At 39.2% G+C, this 24292-nt stretch overlaps 1 protein-coding gene across 1 annotated transcript in view; it reads left to right on the top strand.

Annotated features, from left to right (window-relative positions):
* The window catches only part of LOC111156682, a 181648-nt gene that overhangs the window by 136275 nt on the left and 21081 nt on the right, over nt 1–24292 (top strand). The window contains exons 9-10 of the mRNA XM_022517711.1: nt 19471–19689; nt 21726–21978. Coding sequence (XP_022373419.1) covers nt 19471–19689; nt 21726–21978 — 472 coding nt within the window. The remainder of the gene's footprint in view (nt 1–19470; nt 19690–21725; nt 21979–24292) is intronic.

The raw sequence follows: 24292 nt of genomic DNA, 5'->3' as shown, positions 1-24292 counted from the left end.
AGCAGTTCATTGACTGTTATCACATTAGGCGATACCCTTCTTCTTTTTTTTTTTTTTTTTTCCTTAAAGGTTTTATTTATTTATTTGACAGAGATCACAAGTAGGAAGAGAGGCAGGCAGAGAGAGAGAAGAGGAAGCATGACTCCCCTGGGGTCATGACCTGAGCCAAAGGCAGGAGGCTTAACCCACTGAGCCACCCAGGTGCCCCTATACCCTTCTTTTTATTTAATACACTGTACTTCTGAATTACCTATTGAAAGTTTTTTTTTCCCCCTACCAAGTTGGACCTAATAATTAATGTCAAAGTTGTGAAGAATAATACAGGAAATGTAACATTTCACATAATATATTTTCACCAGGTTTCTAAACTTATTCTGTGCACGTGTAGATGCAATCTCAGGGCTGTGAATTGCTTCTGAACACACACACACACACACACACACACACACACACACACACGATGCCCAGCTTGGGAAATGTTCTGTGAGGAAATATCACAGCAACTTCTCTAAATGATACTGCTCATGATAGGACAGTGGGGACATTTGATAATCATCCTGCCCCCCTACAAAATATACATGCATGTAGAAGCAATCACAGCTCCAACCACAACAACTAAATCAATACATATTTCAATTTTTTTTTTTTACCCCTATCATGCATTTGAAGTATTTATGGAAGATTTAAAACAAACCAGCAAAGACTCAGGTTCTTTGGTTTTCGGGCTTTTATTGACTTGAGTGACATCATCAAAGCAAACATAATGACGTGTTCTACCTTGTTAGATTTTGTTTTTTAATTCCCTTTCATTTTGTTTGCATGGTCCATGTTTATTTCATGCCAATGCCTATTCTAGGTTTTGAAAGATTTTAGAAATTACATGGACTGCGTGGTCAGTATGAGCAAAGAATGATTTAAAATTGGAAATAAAGGAAACACCAGATACCAAAGGCTCATACAATGAGTTCATTTTTTTTCGCATAATGAGAAGGAGGTAAGAAGACACTTGCTGGTATTGTTTCCACAGTTTATCTAAGGAAGGATTCTGGCTCAACTTCTCCGTCATTTTTTCTTTCCACCCCTCACAATTTCAAGTTCTCTAAATATCAAGGTCACATTCAAAGGCAGAAAGAAGGGCCAGTGGAGAATGAGGTTTTTCCCCCATTCTTTCTCTCCTATGAGAGAGATTATGAGCAACACTTCCCTTGCATCTCATTGCCCAGAACTGGGTCAGATAGCCGTTCGGTTTCAAAGGGGAGTTAAGAGAAGGGAACATCTAAATTTTTCTTGCCTTTACAGTTGGAGGTGGAAAAGGGACATTTTTGGATTGGAAAGCACTTCTGGGTAGCCAACTAATCATTGCTATTTGATCCACCAAAACCTTACAATTACTTTAATTAACTGTTTTTTATTGATTCACAGAAAAGTGGTTTCCCCTCACCTTTCCACCCCACCCCCAGCTCCTGAACACTGTATTTGAAAGAAAACTAGGTGTGATTAGAGGTAGAAGATAAAGAGTAGATCTGGCCTACTGGCCTCAGGGATGGCTTGACCCAAGGACACAATTGCTCTATCTAGAATACTTTTCCCCCATGGTCATCATCTGATAGGGAAACAGTTGGTTCACTCTTAGTCAGATCTCATCAATGCCACCTCCACAGATAGTCACGTTCTATCTCGTTATCCTCATTTGTCCTTTTGTAGCACTTCCCAGTTTCTGATATGATCTTAATTTTTAAAGTAAGCTGCATCACCAGATGACTTAGAGCTTTGCGATTCTTACCGTTGGTGCATTGGAGGCCCTGGTTTCCAAAAGGTGGACATTTCCATCTGGGAACACAGACCTTCTAGCTGTAGGCACCACCAGGTCACAGTAGGCTTCTCGTGCCAGGAGACCAGGAAACAAAGAAAGGAGTCATCACTACTGACAAAGTTAATCATCCCCTATCAGTACTAGAAGGAGGATCGGCTAGTGTGCAACAGGGGTAGGAAAGAATAGGTTTGTTTTTCAGGTGATTCATTTGAGGTCCCTCCTAATCTTCTCATGCCCAGCCTTAACTGAGAACAGCTAACACCTAAAAGGAGCATACTGTTAAAAGGTTGGAAACTTTAGTAATCTCCATTCACACTACACCACCAGGCAAGCCATCCAGACCTACAGAGGTGCTGGTCAGGAAGAGGGGAACCTGGGATGATGGTGGAGGGGGGTGTTGAAATGTTTCATTAACACCTTGAGCTTAGTTGCACAGCTTACCCCCAGGTTGTCCCCACCAACCCTCTCCACTAAGTTTCCCAGGAATCAAGATTGGCCACAGCCCTAGTGGAACTGTCCTAGATGGTGTGAGTTTACTGTAGAAGCAAAGGGGTGTGAGCAGCAGAAGGGATGGACTGTGATGGATACTCTCATGTTTCACCCATGTCTCCTCAGACTAAACCCACACCCCTCAGTTGCTGGGAATATTGCCTGCATATGGCTCAGACCAGAGTCCCTCTTTGGGAAGTTTCCTTGGCCATAGAAAACATCTTCATCCAGGTCGTGCCCCTCCCACAGGACAATTTGTAGTCACTATCTGACTGATGTGGAAACACAGAGGCCTTCTCCCTATCCCTCATTTTGGAACAGCTCTCAAGGACCAACTCCAGATCATCAGCTAAATCCTCAGTTACAGCCCGTGTGTGGGTCAGGATTTTCTTGTGGTCAGTTATACTTCCTTCACTTCAACATAGGGATAGCTGTCAAAATGTCTTCTCAGTGGGGCTTCTGCATACACCTCTGCATCAGAATGAAAGGCAACGACTCAGTAGTAGATAACATTTCTGTGACTTACATCGACCTTGCTATTCTAATCAGCCTTATGTTTGCAGATGCGCACATTGAAAAAGTGTGCTTGATGAGTGTGAAGATTAAGAAACTATCATTTTTATATGCCAGAGCTCTAACTGGAAAAACTTGTGCATTCCTGAAGATACAGGAGGATATAGACAGCATTCAATCAGCAAAGTATTTTGGGAATTGTGTTCATATTTTTGTTTCAGGATGACATTCTGGAATTATGACACCAGACGTGGCATTCTTGTAGGGCTTTTATAAATATCTCTAAAAGCTATTTTTTGGAAATATTCAGGCAAACTATTTATGAAAGTGTCATTGAAATATAAGTTTGAGAATGCCAAACCATCTATATAAGTGGGGCTATTATTTAAAAGTTTTAAGGTTACTTATTATTTTTTAACTGAGGTTAATAAAAACTTCCTCATGATCCTCCACAAATAGTAAGTTCACAACAAGTAGGTCAGTTTCTCATTACTTCTCGTCCCTTTCTTGATCATAATTTCTGACATTCTAGTTCTGCCCTACCAGGTGCATGATCTATGATTCCTTTGGAAATACGGCTTAAAGGTTAGATGCGTTTGCCCAGAGGAAATGGTTAGTCAAAATAGATATCATGGAAGGTCAATTTCCAGAAACATTTAGCAATATTTGTCCATTCATAGATGTTTAAATATGTGTGTGTACACACACACACACACACACACACACGTGCACACAGTTAAATATATATATTGATATAGAGACTCAGAAATTACTCAGAAAAAATTTAATTCGCTCTTTAATTTCTAAATTTCCTCAGAACTATCAATACAAATTACTTTTTATAAAGGTGGCTAAATAAAACAACTCAGAATTAAACTGGAAAGAAAAGCTACTATATTGTATTATGTATTTTCTTGTACTAAATTATGAGATATACATCTCTCCATTTTTAGGTATTTATTTAGAAGTTTTGAAAGAAGGTATAGCTCTCAATAGATGCTGAAAAAGCATTTGACACCAGCATCCTTTCTTCATCAAAACTCTTCAAAGTATAGGGATAGAGAGTACATACTTCAATATCATCAAAGCCATCTATGAAAAACCCACAGTGAATATCATTCTCAATGGGGAAAAACTGAGAGCTTTTCTTCTAAGGTCAGGAACACGGCAGGGATGTCCATTATCACCACTGCTATTCAACATAGTACTAGAAGTCCTAGCCTCCGCAATCAGACAACAAAAAGAAATTAGAGGCACCCAAATTGGCAAAGAAGTCGAACTATCACTCTTTGCAGATGATATGATACTTTATGTGGAAAACCCAAAAGACTCCACTCCAAAACTACTAGAACTCATGCAGGGATTCAGTAAAGTGTCAGGATATAAAATCAATGCACAGAAATCAGTTGGATTTCTATACACTAACAGCAAGACAGAAGAAAGAGAAATTAAGAAGTCAATCCCATTTATAATTGCACCAAAAACCATGAGATACCTAGGAATAAACCTAACCAAAGAGGCAAAGGATCTGTACTCAGAAAACTATAAAGTACTCATGAAAGAAATTGAGGAAGACACAAAGAAATGGAAAACGTTCCATGCTCATGGATTGGAAGAACAAATATTATGAAAACGTCTATGATACCTAAAGCAAACTAAATGTTTAATTCAATCCCTATCAAAATACCATCTTTTTTTTTTTTCAAAGAAATGGAACAAACAATCCTAAAATGTATATGGAACCAGAAGAGACCCCGAATAGCTGGAGGAATGTTGAAAAGGAAAGCCAAAGTTGGTGGCATCACAATTCCAGACTTCAAACTCTATTACAAAGCTGTCATCATCAAGACAGTATGGTACTAGCACAAAAACAGACAGATAGATCAATGGAACAGAATAGAGAGCCCAGAAATAGACCCTCAACTTTATGGTCAGCTAATCTTCGACAAAGCAGGAAAGATGTCCAGTGGAAAAAAGACAGTCTCTTCAACAAATGGTGTTGGGAACATTGGACGGCCACATGCAGAAGAATGAAACTGGATCATTTCCTTACACCACACATAAAAACAGACTCAAGATGGATGAAAGACCTCAATGTGAGACAGGAATCCATCAAAATCCTCGAGGAGAACACAGGCAGCAACCTCTTCAACCTCAGCCACAGCAACGTCTTTTCAGAAACATCACCAAAGGCAAGGGAAGCAAGGGCAAAAATGAACTATTGGGACTTCGTCAAGATCAAAAGCTTTGCATAGCAAAGAAAACAGTCAACAAAATCAAAAGAGAACCAACAGAATGGGAGAAGATATTTGCAAATGATATATCAGATAAAGGGCTAGTATCCAAAATCTACAAAGAACTTATCAAACTCAACACCCAAAGAACAAATAATCCAATCAGGAAATGGGCAGAGGACATGAACAGACATTTCTGCGAAGAAGACATCCAGATGGCCAACAGACACATGAAAAAGCGCTCCACATCACTTGGCATCAGGGAAACACAAATCAAAACCACAATGAGATACCATCTCACACCAGTTAGAATGGCTAAAATTAACAAGTCAGGAAACAACAGATGTAGGTGAGGATGCGGAAAAAGAGAACCCCCCACTACACTGTTGGTGGGAATGCAAGCCACTCTGGAAAACATCATGGAGGTTCCTCAAAAAGTTGAAAACAGAGCTACCCTATGACCCAGCAATTGCACTACTGGATATTTACCCTAAAGATACAAATATAGTGATTCAAAGGGGCACGAACACCCAAATGTTTATAGCAACAATGTCCACAAGAGCCAAGCTATGGAAAGGACCTAGATGTCCACCAACAGATGAATGGATAAAGAAGATGTGGTATATATATATATATACACAATGGAATACTATGCAGCCATCAAAAGAAACAAAATCTTGCCATTTGCAATGATGTGGATGGAATTAGATGGAATTAGAGGGTATTATGCTGAACAAAATAAGTCAATCAGAGAAAAACAATTATCATATGGTCTCTCTGATATGAGGATTTTGAGAGGCAGGGTGGGGGATTGTGGGAGGTAGGGAAGAAAATGAAACAAAATGGGATCAGGAGGGAGAAAAACCTTAAGAGATTCTTAATCTCAGGAAACAAACTGAGGGTTGCTGGGGGTGGGGGGTAGGGATAGGGTGGCTGGGTGGTGGATATTGGAGAGGGCATGTGCTATGAAATGTGTAAGCCTGATGATTCATGGACCTGTACCCCTGAGGCAAATAATACATTATATGTTAATTTAAATAAATAAATAAATAAAAGAAGGTATGGCTTAATAATTGCTAAAACTTCTCTTGACATAATTGGAAGGATTACAATTTTATTTCTACAACAAGAATACTTCCTTATAGGCAATCAAGGAGAAGAGAGTGAAATTCGGGTTATTTTCATTATTATTTATTTAGAAAATACTATTATTTATATTGATAAAATAAAAAATTTTGTTGACTAATATTAATTAGGCACTTATGATGAGACAAATGTTACATACTCTCTTTAGGTTTCTTTTTTTTTTTTTTTTAAGATTTTATTTATTTATTTGACAGACAGAGATCACAAGTAGGCAGAGAGAGAGAGAGGAGGAAGCAGGCTCCCCGCTGAGCAGAGAGCCTGATGTGGGGCTTGATTCCAGGACCCTGGGATCATGACCTGAGCCTAAGGCAGAGGCTTTAACCCACTGAGCCACCCAGGTGCCTCTTAGATTTCTTTACTAACCTTTGGAATAAGTATTATAAATATGGGTATCTTATAGGCATTATTTTAGAGAGATTGAGTACTTAGGTTCACACAGATATGTTGTGAAAGAGTGGATTCTCAGTCCCTGCTCCATCTGATTATCAAAATTCATAGTTTTAAAACTATGCCATAAATTTCCTTTTGACATTATATATCAAATATCTATGTTATAATATACTGTTAAATAAAGCTCATTTATTATGCTATGTGCTTTTTTCAGTTCAATTCAATTCAATTCAACACAATCTTGAACACTTGTAAGAGCTACCAATTGCTCCAGACATCAGACAAAAGGGCGGTGATGCACCCTCAGACTTCTTGTCAACATCTGGTCATTACTTTTTCCTAATTTGTCTTCATCTTTGTCTTCATTCGACTACTTGATTTTTATCTGAATTAGACCATCATGTTGGGGTGAGATGATATGAGACTCACAGTGTATTTGCCATGTGCTCACATTTTGCTAAAAATGGCAAAATTAAACTCAATCCCACAACAAAATCTGAGTGTGTTTTAGTGCTCTTACACGTGATAGTAATTTATCAAGGTTCTGTTTAACCTCTTCTATACACTGAGAGAATAGTCTTTCTTTCCTATTTTCAGTCTACCTAGTATTGTCAATAATTTAATTTGCATTTCTATTTATGGACTTCTTACTGCAAAACAAAACAAAACAAAACAAAAAACAGCCAAACAACAACAAAAAAATCCCCAAACTCCTATTTATCTAGCACACACTCTCCAAACTATGGTTTTAGGAAAGAAGTAAAGAAGAGGATCCAAAGCTGTATCTTTTGCTTTTCGATTTAAGTGTCTGAGCCACCTACACATGCCTTTGGTAGAATCATAGTGGAATTCCTTCCTTTGGAATATGTTTTTCCATAGCCTCCAATAGTGGAGTTGAAATTAGAAGCCAATTTTGTGATTTAAAATGGCTTTCTTGGTCTTGAGTGATTTTCTGTCTTCGTATCATATAACCATCCTTTAAAAGTGGCAAGCATCAGGGGTGGGGTGCATGGGTGGCTCAGTCAGTTAAGTGTCTGTCTTTGGCTCAGGTCTCAGCATCCTGGGCTCTAGTCCCCAGGAGGTTTCCCAGCTCAGCGTGAGCCTGCTTCTCCCATTCCTCCCTGACCCGCTCTCTCTCACCGTCTCTGTCTCTCTCACTCTCTCTCAAATAAATAAGTAAAATCTTTAAGAGATTTTATTTAAAGAGAGAGAGAAGGAGAGAGAGAGGGAGAGAGTATGAGTGGGGCAGAGGGAGAGGGAGAAGCAGACTCTGTGCTGAGTACAGAGCCTGCTGTGGGACTCAATTCTGGGATGCCAGGATCACGACCTGAGCCAAAGGCAGACACTTAACCGACTGAGATACCCAGGTGCCCCTAAATAAATAAAATCTTATTTAAAAAAAGTGGCAAGCACCTTGCGGGGAATCTGACATTTTTTCACATTTAATCCTCATAACTCAAAGATGTAGACATGACTAACTCCTATTTTTAGAGGAAGCATCTGAGACCCAGAGATTAGATAATTCACAAAATACAAGACTTGTAAATAGAAGAGCTAAGATTTACACGGAGCTCTGTGCTCTCAGCCTGTATGCGGATCTGCTTCTGTCCATCCTGCACTGACAGGTAGCCTGACGAGTCCTGAAGCCTCCTTATGGTTATGGTTAAGCTGCGATTTTATTTTTCTTAAGCCACCTTGTTTGTGCGTTATCATGCAGCTCATTAATGGGATTGTTTTCAAAGCTAACTGATTTTACATTGTCATTGCAGTTATTAATAAGACTTCCATTATGCATAAAGCATTTAGCTATTTTCAGTTAGAAATTTAAACATTTTAGGGGCAGGCACCTGGGTGGCTCAGTGGGTTAAGCCTGAGCTTAAGGTCATGATCTCGGGGTCCTGGGATCAAGCCCCACATCAGGCTCCCTGCTGAGCAGGGAGCCTGCTTCTCTCTCTCTCTCTGCCTGCCTCTCTGCCTACTTCTGCCTACTTGTGATTTCTCTCTCTCTGTGAAATAAATAAAAATTAAAAAAAAAAATGTAAACATTTTAACTAATTAGACCAGGTAAACCCCAGCAAGGTGATGTTCTCCTTCTTAGCTAACAGATTAGCTACAAAGGTAAGTGACTTCCTAAAGCCAGAAGGAAAGGGGCAATAAAACCTTCAGTTGAATTCCTATGTGTCTGCTCCCCGCTGTGGTGGTGGTGTTTGGTCAGGAACGCTAGCTCTTCTTAGCTCTCACATATATTTATTACCGTATTTACTCATTCCTGGCTCTAAGTGTTTTTCTCTTGGAAAAATATCACATCCAGTATTTATTAGCACAAACTATTAAGGAAAATGTTATTTGTAAATGGCAAAAATGGACATAAAACAGAAACACACACAATATTGAATAAGAGATAGTATTTTAGACAAACAGTCCTTCTTCACCTTTGCTCCAAGTGGTGACTTTGTTTTTGAAAATTGCTTTCATTGTCCTCTTGTGCTCTGGGCTGCCTGTTGTCTGTGCCTGCCCTCCTCCCAGCCCCTCTCTCATTCCGAGATCGTCACTGGAAATAAAAGCCTAAAGAGTTTGTGAGTCTCTTTGGACTTCTTCAACATACTTCAATCCCTGTTTTCTCATTAGAACATTCATACTTTTGTGCCTCAGTGGGAATGATCAATTATTTCAATGTCAGTAGTGGTAATATTACCCCTAAGATTTAGCAATTTTCAAAGATCTTTTAACTTAATTAGAGGCATTTGTTATAAATTGAATTAAATCTGTTAAAAGTGCAATGTATTATATTAAAAGTCTAATACCCACATTGGCCAAAGAGACACGATTTTAGGGGGGAGAATCTAGTTTAAACATGCTAACATCAAGATAAACTCGTGAAGTTTTCCTTTTCATAAAATTTTGTAAAAGTTGAAAGAATGGAGAACAATTTTAGCCAGAACATTTTGGTGAAATCTGTAGAATAGAGATACTTTTGTGAAAGTATTTTTCTAAATGCTTGAAACAACGGCAAACCAATAGCAGATTTGAACATTTTAATAACTTTGCTTAAAAAAAATTACACTGATACTGATGTCATTTGTCAGCTATACGTATCAATCCAATAATTGGCATATGATAATAGGATTGTAGTAACTCATATTTTAATTGAGGTATAATTGACACATATCATTATATTAGTTTTAGGTGTACAACATGATGCTTTGATATTCGTGTATATTGTAAAGCGATCAGCATAGTAAGTCTTGTTCTGCTGCCATACAAAGTTATAATTTTTTTTCTCTTGTGATAGGCACTTTTAAGATTTACTCTCTTGACAACTCTCAAGTATGCATTACGATATTTTAACTGTGGTCACCATGCTGTTCGTTACATCCCCATGACTTATTTATTTTATAGCTGTAAGTTTATATGTCTGGATGCCTTTCACTCATTTCATGTATCTCCCCAGCTCCCCTCTCTTTCCAAATAACTGTTTCCTTCTCTTAGCTTATTTGACTTCATTTTCTTTTAAACATGGTATCATAGTGAACTTGCCCAAGAGTCCATACCAGCCAAATCATTTAATAATATACTGCTATGAATTTGTAAGATTTTGCTCAGCTGTCATTTAGAAAGTTCTAATGCTGGTTTTCTAATTTTTTTTAAAGTTTTTATTTATTCATCTGACAGAGAGAGAGAGAGAGAGAGAAAACACAAGCAGCAGGAGTGGCAGGCAGAAGGAGAAGCAGGCTCCACACTGAGCAAGGAGCCCAATGCTGGGCTCGATTCCAGGACCCTGGGATCATGACTTGAGCCAAAGACAGACGCTTAACCGACTGACTCACCTAGACACCCTGGTTTTCTGATTTCTTAAGCACCTAACAATTAGGTTGCAATGGATTGTATAAAATGTTAAATTAAAGGTACAGGCCAACTGACTTAAGCAGATCATGGTTTTTACCTAAACCATTTAGAAAACTCCATGTTTAAAAAAAGTATTCATTTTACAAATACTTGTTTCTTTTTTTTTTCTTTTTTTTAAAGATTTCTATTTATTTATTTGACGGAGAGAGAGAGAGATCACAAGTAGGCAGAGAGGCAGACAGAGGGGGAGGGGAAAGCAGGCCCCCTGCTGAGCAGAGATCTCCCCTCCCTCTCATGCAGAGCTCGATCCCGGGATCCTGAGATAATGACCTGAGCTGAAGGCAGAGGCTTAACCCACTGAGCTACCCAATCACCCCACAAATACTTGTTTCTAAGCACTTACTATACACAGTGTGTAGTTCTAGGGTGTAGGGAGATAGCAATGAATAAGACAAGACAGTTCCTGGAATGCCTGGGTGACTCCGTTTGTTAAGCAGCTGCCTTTGGCTCAGGTAGTGATCCCAGGGTCCTGGAATCGAGTCCCATATCTGGCTCCTGGCTCAGCAGAGAGCCTGCTTCTCCCTCCCACTCTGCCTGCTGTCTTCCTGCTTGTACTCTCCCTCTCCATTAAACGAATAAATAAAACTTTAAAAAAAATTAAAGCTTTAAAAGACAAGGCAGTTCCTGCCTCTATGGAGTTAAGAGCCTCACTAACATATTAATATTAGTATCAGATTACAGTTTCACTGAGTTGCAGAATAACTTCTGGGCACATGTAAGTGAGTTGTGAATCTCTTTCTTACCAGCCCTATCAGCCGACATGTACTCACCCACATGAATCGTGGAAATACACAGGTTTTGGTATCAGACTAACATTAGCTTCAAATCTAGATGCTTGTCTTATTCTGTTTCTTAATAGCTGTATGATCTAAAGCAAAGAATTTGAACTTTCTCATGTCTCATTTCCTCATCTGTATAATGTACATAAAAACACCTGCCCTCCAAAGTGGCCCTGTAAATTAAATATAACATACACATATTACATAGCGTGTTCAGTACAGAAGAGCTGCTATTATTACCTTAGTTATTACTGTCTATGCCAAAAATTCTCACTTACTTAACCACTCTTTTCCATAAACTACTTTTCAGGGAAGTGAATGAAGGAGGAGGGTTTTGTCTACACTAAGTGGGTTTGCAGCTGTAAACCAGCATATGGGAAAAGAATCTCTTCAACGAGTGCTTGGGTTTATGATGTTCAAGGTCATGATAGGTGATTCCATTCAAAGAGAACGTTTATATTAATCCTAGGGACTAGCATTTGTGTAATTTTTTTTTCAGTTTTCACATCATTTCCACATGCTGGATATTGACAATAGGTTTCAATGATTTGAATGACTTCTTATTACCACGTTGGTGACTTCAAACTGTTTTCCAGTTCTGATATGTCTTGAACCCCATTTCCGTCAGGACAACAGATTATTGGTCAAATTCTCTTAGATTTACCATGAGCATTTCCATATGCAGGTCAATATGAGCTTATTGTTTTCCTTAATTTTCCCTCTTCCTCAACAAATGCTTTTTTTCTAATATGTTCATTCACTCTTTGGATGAGCTCCCTGAGCCAGAAACCTTGGAACCATTTTTTTTATTCTTTTCTTGGAGACCCCATATTGAAACAGTCTCCAAGTCCTATTCACTTTGGCTAAATACCTCTCAGATGCACCTGTTTATCCCGCCGCCTCTCCAATTCTCTTTTCCCCTATAAGGATGCTGTTGGCATTTGGGGGTGTTAGTGGTAGAATCGTATTCCCTCAAACAATATGTTGAAGTTGTAGGCCTCAGTACCTCAGAACGTGCTCTTATCTAGAAACAGGGTCATTGCAAATGTAAACTAAGATGACGTCATATTGGAGTAGAGTGGGCCCTTAATCCAATATGGCTGGTGTCTCTGTTTGTAAAGACACAGACAAATGAAGGGAAGAGAGCCATGGAAAAGTTGAGGTAGAGATTGGAATATTGCTGTTACTAGTCAAGGAATGCTTAAGGCAGCCAGAAGCTGGAAGGGGCAAGGAGAATCTTTCCTCTTCCACCCACTGACCGCCGACCATCGCAGGAAACTTCAGAGAAAGCATGGCCCTGCCAACACCATGATTTAAAACTTTCAGTCCAGAACTGGGAAAGAATACATTTCTGTATTTTTTAAAAAATTTTTTTAAGGATTTTATTTACTTATTTGTCAGAGAGAGAGCACAAGCAGGGGGAAGCAGCAGGCAGAGGGAGAAGTAGACTCCCCGTTGAGCAAGGAGCCAGACGTGGGACTCGATTCCAGGACCCCGGGATCATGACCTGAACCGAAGGCAGAGGAGGAACCAACTGAGCCACCCAGGCATCCCCATTTCTGTCATTTATAATCACCCAGTTTGTAGTTATAGCAGCCCTAGGGAATTCATATAAGGGGCAAGAGGGATCTTCATCATTTGAGACTCTCAAGCACATTTCAGGAAGCTTGGTGTCTTTGCCACCCTTCCTGTTATCATGACAACAAAGAACAGCCATGCCATCCTTCTGAAAGCTCTACACTTCTACTCATAGTTGAGCAATACTAGTTGGTCATCATCTAAGCGGTAATTCATTCTCAGAACCCTTTGGACTGGACCCTATTATTTCCCCCCTGCAGTCAGAGCAGTATTTCTAAAACATGGCACCGCCCCCCCGCCCCCCGCCATATCCTTCCCTCTGAAATACTCCAGGGGCTACTGAGAGTAGCAGGATGGGGACCAGACACCTCAGTATGGCACCACTGGCCAGGCCTTCCATAAGCTGACTCCTTCTCCTGCTCTAACTTTCTTCACTTATTTGGACTTTCTCCACCCAATTGAACTTATTTTCCGTTTTAGAAATGGAACTCTATTCTTTGGAAAATGGTGTATGTGATGGCATGCTCTCCACGCTTTCCCGTGTTCCCTCTCCTCTCATTTGTCTAATTCCTCTTTAGATCACAGGTCTCAGGAGGGAAGTCTTCTTTAGCCCAGTCTGAGATAGGTGTCCATCCTGGGTTCTCCCATAGCATTCTGGATGTAACTGTAACACTTCCCACTCTGGATTTTATCCCCAGGTTTTATTTGTCTTTTCACTCATCTGTCTCTACCAACAGAATGACATTTCTGTGGGTGAGTGACAATGTTGCTCATCTGTGAAAATCCAGAGCCCATGTCTATTAGCATTCTATTGCTGCTTTCCCACACTACCACAAGCTTGTGGCTTAAGCAACACAAGTTTACTATTTTGCAGTTCTGGAGGTCAGAAGTCTGCAGTGGGTCTCACTGGGCTAAAATTAGGTATCAGCAGAACTACATTTTATTCTAGGGAGAATGTTTCCTTGCTTGTTCCAGCTCCTAGTAGCTGGCCTTATCCCTTGCCTCCTGGCTTCTTTCTTCCATCTGTAAAGCCAATGAATTTGGGCCAAGTCTTTCTCACACTGCCATTCTTCTGGTTCTCCTTCTTGTTGTCTCCCTGTGTCTTCTGCTTCTCAATTTCACTTTTTAAGGACCCTTGTGAATTCCTCGGGCCCATCCAAATTATCCCTAATATTCTCTTTATTTAAACTCAACTGCTTAGTAAACTTAATTCCATTCTGCTACCTTAATTCCCCTTTGCCATATAATTTAACATAATCACCTGTTACAGGGATTAGGTATGGACATATTGGGGATTGGAGGGGGGTGGTGGTTATCTTGCCTACTACGTCATCACAGGGCCTGACATATACATTCATAGAATAATGATCTGGTGAATGAGTGAGTTGTGTCCCATTAAACCAGCTTCCATGAAGGAAGAACCCTTTCTTTCTTTCAGGTTTCAAATAAAGGGGCCCATTTTCCGATAGTCTTGAGTTCCTTCTATTGCTAAACTGATGGAGAGTTCCTCATGGCAAGTCAGCAGACAGGAGTTAGAAAACTCTTTCCAGTTGTGTCAACTTGGGCAAATCACTTAACTTCCTGTTGCTTTAGTTTGTTTAGCTTCTGAAAAAGTCTGAGGGACTATGATGAGGCTTTCTCCACCATTAACACGGTATGACCTATCCATGTATTAGAATGACTCCCTGAAATGCTGACCACTAAGCCTTAGGAAAAGACTCACAGTCACTGAGGATTCCATGTTCCAAAACTTGATAAATGGAACATGAGGAAAAGAGAAATGAGAAATACTCAAATAAAAGAACTACATGAAAATAAAAAAATAAAAAATAAAAAAATAACTTGATTTAAAAAATGCTACATTTAGACTATGGCTAGTTATACCAGAAGAAGGGAATATGGAAATTTTAGTGCCATTTATCCATAGTGTCTTTTAAAAGGATTATTATGCACAGTTGATGAATAATGGGTTTTGGCTGTCTACAAATCCCTAAGGACTTCTGTTCACAGTCGAAGAGAGTTTAAGAACGCATTCCATGCTTTTTTTTTTTTTTTCCCAAAGCAATTTCGGTCCTTTTTTTTTTTTTTTTTTATTACACTGATGGATCATAGAAATCTTGTTTGATATCGGGTCTCTATAAGGACTGGGCATGGAAGGGGGATATATGTGTGTCATATGAAATGTGGCTGAAGTTCAGAGAAATAGGTTTCATTTAATAGCTGAATACTGGATGACCTGACCATTCTTCTCAGCCTCTGGCAGCTCACCCTGTGAGCGATAGAGGAGTCGCCTGCATGAACTGAGGAGTAGCTGCTGGCCTCAATGTGATTTTGCAGTGATCTGTGTGCTCTATGGCTTCCTTCATAACCAACAAATCAATTCCCACTATACGTATTACACACCCCAGTGGCAGAGGCCATTTATTATCCTTTTGATGGTCATACTCTTTGTACATAACCAAGAAAGATTACAGAGGATGGAAAGAACAGTTGAAATGTGGATCAAGATAGTGTACAATGGCACTGGTTTTTTATAATGTGCCTTACATGTAGACAAGAATAAAAGAGATGTTTGCTTTCAAGAAAATTTCAAAACATGGATGCAGAATTTTCTTTTGAATGAAATATATTTCGAGAACAATATAGGGAGGCATAATTGTGGCTGTAATTCTCTATCTGTACCCATCTGGAGTTCAGGTACAAATTCAAAATGATTAAAAGAAAAGGACTGTCCCTGTCACATGGGAATTGTGTATAAAGTACTCTTTGACAAGTTTTCTTCACCCAACAAGCTTATGGATATTTACTTTTATTTACCATCATCTAACATCAACTGAGTCCTGTCTTAATTTCTAACTTCGCAGTATATAATTTTTCAGACTCTAAATGATTGATTCCAGGTCTTTCCTAATTATCAGGATCCAGATACTATAGGTATCACTGTTAAACAAACAAGTAAAAACAAATACTGATTTGTGTTCACTAGGTACAAAGGAATTATTTTGAATTCGATATAAGTGATTCATGGTGACATTTTAGTGTTCTTTGCCCTAACGCAAATGCCCCACCAACAAATATGTGTATCTGAATGTGGGCGGGAAATATTTATCAGTGAAACTAATGACAAAAGTATGACTTTATAGTGGATTCTGTGCATAAACATTTAAACTGCTTAGTCATTTATATCAATGAAAAGAACAGTGGAAATTTCCAAAGGTCAAATAAGCTACTGTCTCTTCTGTTTTGCATCATCTGAGATTTTCTGGGTTTTTGCAAACCACACAATGCCAAATCTGTATTTGGTTTTCTCTTCTCTTTGAAGAGGCACACCAGCAACAGAATAATTAACTGAAGAGCAGCATGCACAGAATATTTGCTTTAGCAGTGTAGAAAGTTCTGGGTTTCATTTCCCATGATGATAAATGTAGTAAGGTATTCTTGAATCCTTCTATGAGGACCTTGTTACCATTGGGAAACCAAAACCTCTCAGGGGTCTGTTTCCTGTTTAGTTGTTCCTCGTTTGTATAATTGAAAAGCAGGCTCAGTACAGACTGCACGTCGATGGCTTGGATGATGCTCTACACCTTCATGGGAAAATACACACAAGAACAACAAAAGGGAACTGTCAGCATCAAGTTCAGTGCCTCATGAGTCCTGCATAGACCAAAAGGCTAAAGTCATGGATTGGAATTCTAAAGACAATATGGGTTTTCTTTTACTTTCTGTTGTTATCAGGGTTTTTTTTTAAGATTTTATTTATTTATTTGACAGAGAACACAAGTAGGCAGAGAGGCAGGCAGAGGGAGAGGGAGAAGCAGACTCCCCACTGAGCAGAGACCCTGATGCGGGGCTCAATCCCAGGACCTTGAGATCATCACCTGAGCAGATGCTTAATGGACTGCTCCCAGGTGCCCCTCAGTTGTTGTTGTTTTTTAATTTTATCTCTGTAAAGACTCTTGTTTCTATTATTTATCTTCTCCTTTTCACGGTTCAATTATCATCATATTTAGTCTTCAGAGAGAGATAAGCTTTTGTATATACAATCTTTTGAATCTATGAATTTCATTTCTGTTATGTTCTCACACTGCCTCAACTGCCGCTGAGCTACCTCCTATCATACTAGCTTCTCCTTTGGTAAGATGCTTTTAATCAGGACCATTTCTGGTTGAGAAATTTACTGAATTACTCTAGAATATTTTTCTAGAATAGAATCAGACACGCTAACCCAGGACTTGGAGCCTAGTCATTATAAAGATCGATCACTGATGTAACAAAACTGACATTTTGTTAAGCTGGTGATGCTATACATTGATGATACTTACTATTTGAGTGAAGCAACATATGCATATCCTGTTTATATCTCTTTAAAAATAAAAGGAATCACATCGTCTCCTACATTTCTTGGGCTCGATGGAAGGCCAGCCTATTTCAAAGTAGTTCTAGTAAATATGGGAAGAGGGTAAAGCAGTGGATTGAGTATTTGTTTTCTTGTGATGGAGGTGTTCAAAGTCTTTCATGGCTCTTAACTTAGTCATCATACTGACCCTGGGGTGTGGGTACTGTTAGCATACCCCCTTTCCATATGAGCAAACAAAGGCATTGAAAGGACTTCTATGTAGACAGGCAGAGTCCAGAGCTTATACTTGTAGTCCCTAAGCTATGGGAACTCTACTGTATATTCCCTGCAGGGGAGAGGCAGAGGGAGAGGGAGAGGCAGAGTCCCCACTAAGCTGAGAGCCCAATGTGGGGCTTGATCCCAGGACCTAGAGATCATGACCTGAGCAAAAGGCAGACACTTAACCATCTGAGCCACACTGGCGCCCCATGCCTCTAACTTACTTTCAGATACTTCTTCATCTTCTTTCCTGCAAAAACTCTAATTTTAGAAACTTTGAAAACATCTCTTGATCCCAATACCAAACAGAGAGAGGAAACAGGATTGAAATCAGAATTTCCTGGATGTAATTATTTTATGTTTAGTTTCAACAGAATGTCAGTATTGTGTTAAGGAATAAGAGAACTTCAAAGTTTCAAATTCTCATTTGCATACATCCAATGGCATATTAATAACTCATTATTAATTAATAACTCATTAATAATTAATAACATTAATAACTCCTATATTAATAACTTGTTTTTTAAAATAGTTAACTTTTAACAAGGCATATACAAATAACAAAATCTAATTTTAATAAAGGTCGCTGTGGGTTGGTGAGATAAACAGGAATATATAATGGATTTTAAAGATTCTTTAAAATAAGTTTATTACTTATAATAATTCATTTCCATATTTCTTTTACAATGTCTTATTGTAAAATACACATAACATAAAATTTATCATCTTAACCATTTTTAAAAATACAGTTCAGCAATGTTAATTACATTTACATCACCATGCAACCAATCTCCACAACTTTTTCATCTTGCAAAATGGAAACCTTATACCATTAAGACCCTCCCCACTCTGACCCTGTAAAATTCATTCTACCTTCTATCTTCGTGAATCCTACTACTCTAGCTACCACATATAAGTGGAATCATAAGGTATTTGTCTCTATCTCGCTGGTTTAATTCATTTAGCATAATGTCCTCTAGGTTCATGCACGTCATGGCAGGTGTCAGCAGTTCCTGCCTTTTTAAGGCTGAATAACATTTCATTTGATGGACAGTTAGGTGGCTTCTACCTCTTGGTTCTTGTGAATGATACTGCTATGAACAGAGGTGTACAAATATCTGTTTGAGATTCTGCTTTGAATTCTTTTGGATATATACCCAGAAAGAATATTGCTGGATCATATGGTAGTTCTAATTTTATTTTATTATTTTATTTTATTTTATTTTATTTTATTTTATTATTTTTAGAGAGGGGGAGAGCATAGATGGGGGAAGGGTACAGGGAGAGGAAGAGTGAGAATCTCAAGCAGCTCCATGACCAGCACTGAGCCTAACATGGTGCTAGATCCAACGACCCTGAGATTATGACCTGAGCTGAGATCAAGACTTGGACGTTCAACCAACCCAGCCACGCAGGAGCCCCACAGTAGCTCTATTTTTAATTTCTTGAGAACCAGCCATGTGGTGTCCCAAAACAATCACACCAATTTACGTTCCTACCAGGAGTGTACAAGAGTTCCTATTTTCCCATACCCTCCTCAACGCTTGTTATCTTCTGACTTTCTTTTCTTTCTTTTTTCTTTTTTTCTCTTTTGGTCAGTCATCTTCCTGACTGCTGTGAGGAGATACCTCATTTTGATTTTGTTTTCCATTTCTATTTACATGCTTCTTTCCATGGTTCCACTTTTATTTATTTAATTTATTTTTTTATTACGATATGTTAGTCACCATACAGTACATCATTAGTTTTTGATGCAGTGGTCCATGGTTCATTGTTTGTGTGTAACACCCAGTGCTCCATGCAATCTGTGCCCTCCTTGATACCCATCTCCACGGCCGCTCTTAGTCCTCCATTACAGCAAACAGAAGCTCAAGTAATCTGAGTCCAAGTATTTAAGAAATAATTTCATTCCATTTCACTTTCACAATGTCTTTATTATGGTTTCACACTATTTTACTGCTGGGCATGTAAGCTTAAGATCCAAATTCATTATTGCTGTGTTTGTAGCTGTTCTTCTGTTGCCCGTGGTACTGGACCTGGGGGACTCCTCAAGCATCTACATTTCGTGCTGGTGTCTGTGTTTTCGGAGCTTCAGCTAGCTCAGTGGAGAAGCCAGGGCTTCTGGTACATCATTCTGCTGATGGCTTCCCTCTGGTTCCTAAGGCTCTACCTGCATTACCTTAGCCAGTGGCTGTTCCTCCAGGCCATTTCCACTCCTGTTACAAAGTGAGTGCTTTCCCCTGCAAGTCAAAGGGATGCATTTTCATCTTGATCGGCCAAATGAAAGTGCAAAACTCCTCTCAGTCCATTTGCCCAAAGACCTAAAATGTGGGTATGATCTGAAGAGACAAAAATGTCTTTACCTAAGAGCAAGAAGGTCGATTACAGTTATAGTCTCATCTTATGGGCCTGTATAGACAACACGTATCTGGCACATCAATATTTCTCTAAAATTTAGCAGATTCAAGTATGTTCTACCCTCTGAGCAGAACCCAAAAAGGAATTTAGCAACTGTATTTTATTCTGTTTTGATTTTATCAGAGTGACTCGGGCTGAAGGTATTTTAGAAGTAATGTAAGTGTGATTTATCACCTATGCTCAGGGAGGCAAAGATTGCTTTTCTGCAAAATGATTGAATTTAAACAATTACCAAACTCAAGCCTAGACAGCTTTCTGGGCCATTATACTCTGGAAAAAGACGACACTTTGCAGGTTATCTCTCCATAAACCGGATTCCATAGACACTGTACATAGACAAACAGATAGAAATCAATACAAGTAAAATTCATTTTCTCAAATGTAGATGTTGCAGATAAAAATAAAGATGTGTGTATATTTTCAATTAAGAAGATCACAAACAACTTTAAGCCACTGTGAAAAAGAGTATGTGTGTATTTTATACATACACACATAGAGTTTTTGACTGTGCTTTGAAATTAAATCGCAAATATATAAATGACTTGGAATATGCACATTTACATATACTAAATTACCATATCTTCTAGAGAGATTTTTAAATAGATATATTTCTTTCTCCCCCCCCCCTTTTTTTTTCTTGCTCTCTCTCTTTTTTCTTTCTTCTGGTGAGGGATTCCAAAGTAGAAAGGACAAATGTCATATGCTTGAGCTATTTTGTTTTGGTAATGCTCTTTTACTTCTACAATTAAAAAAAAAAAAAGGAAAGCTCTATTTTTATTGGTTGTTAATAAAATGGGACTGCAAGAAAAATGTCTTGGCAGTCCAGTTTACCTGATTTCTTAAGCATCAGAAGACCTAAGATAAGATAGGGTATTTTGTTGGCTATTGTCTAGATCTGCAGGCTCCAATCCTACATTAGCTCCATGTCACACTGGAGTTATGAGACATGACAGTAACCACAGCCACTAGGAGCATTTCTTCTCCTACTGTTCTGTGTTGGGTCCTCTGCTATGAAATGTACACACATTACTTCATGACATTCACAAAGCATAAGAACAACGCATAAAACTTCCTCCAAAGCATAGGTCAAGGAGTGGATAAAATGAAGAACTCGTTTTTAGTTGAGAGCTGGGAAAGAGGGTGTGTGAGCAGAATGACTGTGGCTGAAATAGAGGGGAGGGAAAACTTAGAGCAGAATGAGATCTCACTTGGCCATAGACAAAGGGTAGCAACACCTGGGTCAAGGCTGCCTGAATGACTGGGCTCACCTTGGATTTGACCCTTCAGTTTTTAGGTTGTGTCAAGTTGTCCCTTTTCAAACAGCTAAGGGATAGGATATTTTTACTCATAGCAGAGCAGTGTTGTTCTGTATTTGAGGATCTATCTAGAGGAATCACTCAAAATTCATCAGGTATGTTAAGACTCAGAAGAATGATTAGACTGGTTTACATTTCTGGTTTCAGATAGAGGTTGACTCATTACTACGTCCACTGGTATATTTTGCATTCCACACAGCCTACATGTGAGTGCGTATTATCTGCAGGGCAGTTCTTAGAGAATGCTCTGCTCAGAGGGTAGAATTATTTTTTTTTCTATGGTTGCCTATGACATAAGAACAATGGCCAAGATAGAATTTGCCTTTTACTGGAACGTGAGCTCTCGTGGCGGTCCTATGGGGTTGGGAAAAGATGAAACCTTCTAACACCCAATTTGGGGGTACTATTAAGTGTCAATTTTTCTATATGAAAAAAAGAAAGCATATAATCTAAAAATTATTTTGTATACCTGGCATCTTGTGTAATTTCTCTTGTTTACACATACGTGGTTGCTTTGTTTTCCCACAGATTTCATTTTTCCCCTTTTACGGTGGAGCTTTGCTACCCAACTTCCTCACTTCAAATCAGAGAAGAGTTGCTTGTGGTTGTGGTGGGACCTTTAGTGCTGAATACAGTGATACTTCCTTTGGTTCTGATCAGATGGGGCTGTCAGCTACTGTTTGCCTCCTGCCCTGACATCTTGTCAAAGTTAATCATTACCATGGGACTATGGACAGTTCTAGACCCACTGGCAGTGTTTATAGTGGATACTGCCCTGGGGGTAAGTCAAGTAAAATAATCGGGATATGAGTTCTTGACATAAAATTTAGCTTTAGTGCATGAATCAGTTGATGTGGGAAGTTCCAGTAATCATGAAGAATTCAATATTTATGTTAAATTGAAGTTACTAAGTTTTTCCTCATCATAAAAATGATGGATGTCTATTATAATCAACTGAAGTGTTTTTAACAGTCTTAAATGAACATTTGCAGAATAAGCAGGAAATAATGTTGGCAATCAAATTCAAACTAATTGGTGCATTTTCACAATTATTACAGAGAAGTTTTATTTGGTAACTTTTTGTTGGTGACTCTTTTTAGTAATAAAGATTTTCACAGCCAAACTTTATTTAAAAAGGAATCATACAGTAGTTCCTTCAATTGGTTAGGTTACTTATTTTCTTTGACTTAATACTGTTCTGTAATAAATATACTCAAGAAAAAGTAGAGCTTTTTAAACAATTCTAAGTAATAAATGAAATTTTAAAACTTACTCCATAGGTACTTATTTTGACTTTCATCATGCTCATGAAATGAAAGGAAATCTGAATTTTAACTACATTTTTATACCGTAGAGCTGGCTATGAAACATAGCTCTAAGCAAGAGAGCAGATGGATACTATAAACACATCAATGTGATCAAACAGTCATTTATAAAATTATCTTAATTGATCAAATACTATTCCATAACTGGTGTATTTGTCTGTTCTAGAAGAAAAAGAAAAGTTCTACAATTGGTTTATGTGTGTCGAGACTATATCCATTGTGCCAAATAGATCACAGAGGTGGAGCCTTTTGATGGACTCTCCTCATTAACAGTGTTTGAAATGCGCTTGTAGAATCGCTGTTCAGAGTGATTGGTGAGATCAGGCCCCGGGTGCTGTGGTCGGCAGTGAGGAGGAGCAAACCCAGTCACCGCTTCATTTCTACCTCTCAGGCTGCACTCTGCCACAGCGGGGCTTCTCCCACTTTTCTGGGTTTATTCCTCCCCTGGGGATCTTACTAAAATACAAATTCTGAGTCAGAAGCTGGGGGGTCTGAGATTCTGCGTAGGTATCTGTAACAGATACCTACGTGATGCCAAAGATGTTGGTTCGTGTACCAGATTGCACTGCGACAAGGTTGTAGGCTCCTTATTCTCCCTTTCCTTTTGTTTGCTCAGGGTTCCTGGGGTGTTCTCAACAAGACTGGGGGCCCAGATGCACTGAGTCCATTAATGGCCTGTTAGGCTTTGAGTGAGGATTCTGTTTATTTCTAGCAGCGTTACCTCTGCTAGAGATGCTCAGAACCTGCAGACAAATGGGACAGTTGACTCTGGAACCATGCAGACCATTCAGCATTATTAAAATGACTTAAAGCAGTGCTCATGGAGCCTGCCAGTATATCCAGTTTCTAGTCCTGCTGCTGAGGGTTGAAGGAAGAGCCGGGCACCAAGGAAAGTTTGTCAATGTTTGGAGGGCTGACGTGTTTCCAATTCTAGCCAGCAACGACTGTCTGAAATCTCAGTACCATCGCACACCTTGATGACAGGTCAGAGTAGGTGTGTTTTCAACACCATCTCTATGTCCCCCCCACCATCATTAGCTGCATTCTGATTTTAGGCAGATTGTGCTGGAGCCAACTGGATTTTGTCCAGATTCTGACTTCCCTCAGACTTCTGATTAGCGAGGGGGAGACTGAGTGATCAAGGTTGGTTGAGCAGGAAGTGTAGAGGGCCACGCTGTTTGCATTCCACCGGGATCATATTCCATGCCATCTCCCAGTTCTTCCCAGAGGCCTGATAGGCCTCTTGAGCACATGGGGTGCCAGTCCAATCTCGGTGCAACCCCACAGGTGAAGCCATTTGGGGAGGATGAGCAGCTCTGTCATCTGCTGAGATCTCATCATAAGAGTGACTGCAGCCCTCATGGAATGGCTTTCCTTATTCCAGTCAGGTCCTCTAGAGAGATTAATAGCTGAGTGGGCCACTGTATCAAAGACAGCTGACAAAATGAGCAGTATAAATTTACTCTGGGGCCTCTGATGTAATCTACAGGAAAGTAGCCTCCAGCAGGGCCATCTCAGCACCAGTTCGGAGGTCTGTAACCTGATGGAAGCTGACTTGGATTCTAATAGATGAGTATAGCACCTATATCTTTCCCCACTTGGAGAGAAAAGCTGAAGTTTCGTTCCCAATCTGCACGATTATAGACTCTCCAGTTAGAATCCATTAGGCTTCATTGCAGATGACATCTAATTTTGCTGTCATTAAAAAAAAAAACTTCAAAGCTGCAGGTAACCCACAGAGCAGCAGCCTTGGAGTCCACACATGGACAT

Source organism: Enhydra lutris, unplaced genomic scaffold (assembly GCF_002288905.1).
Source record: "Enhydra lutris kenyoni isolate GAN:26980312 unplaced genomic scaffold, ASM228890v2 scaffoldscaffold48, whole genome shotgun sequence".
Taxonomy (NCBI): Eukaryota; Metazoa; Chordata; class Mammalia; order Carnivora; family Mustelidae; genus Enhydra; species Enhydra lutris.
This window is presented reverse-complemented; position numbering and strand designations above follow the sequence as displayed.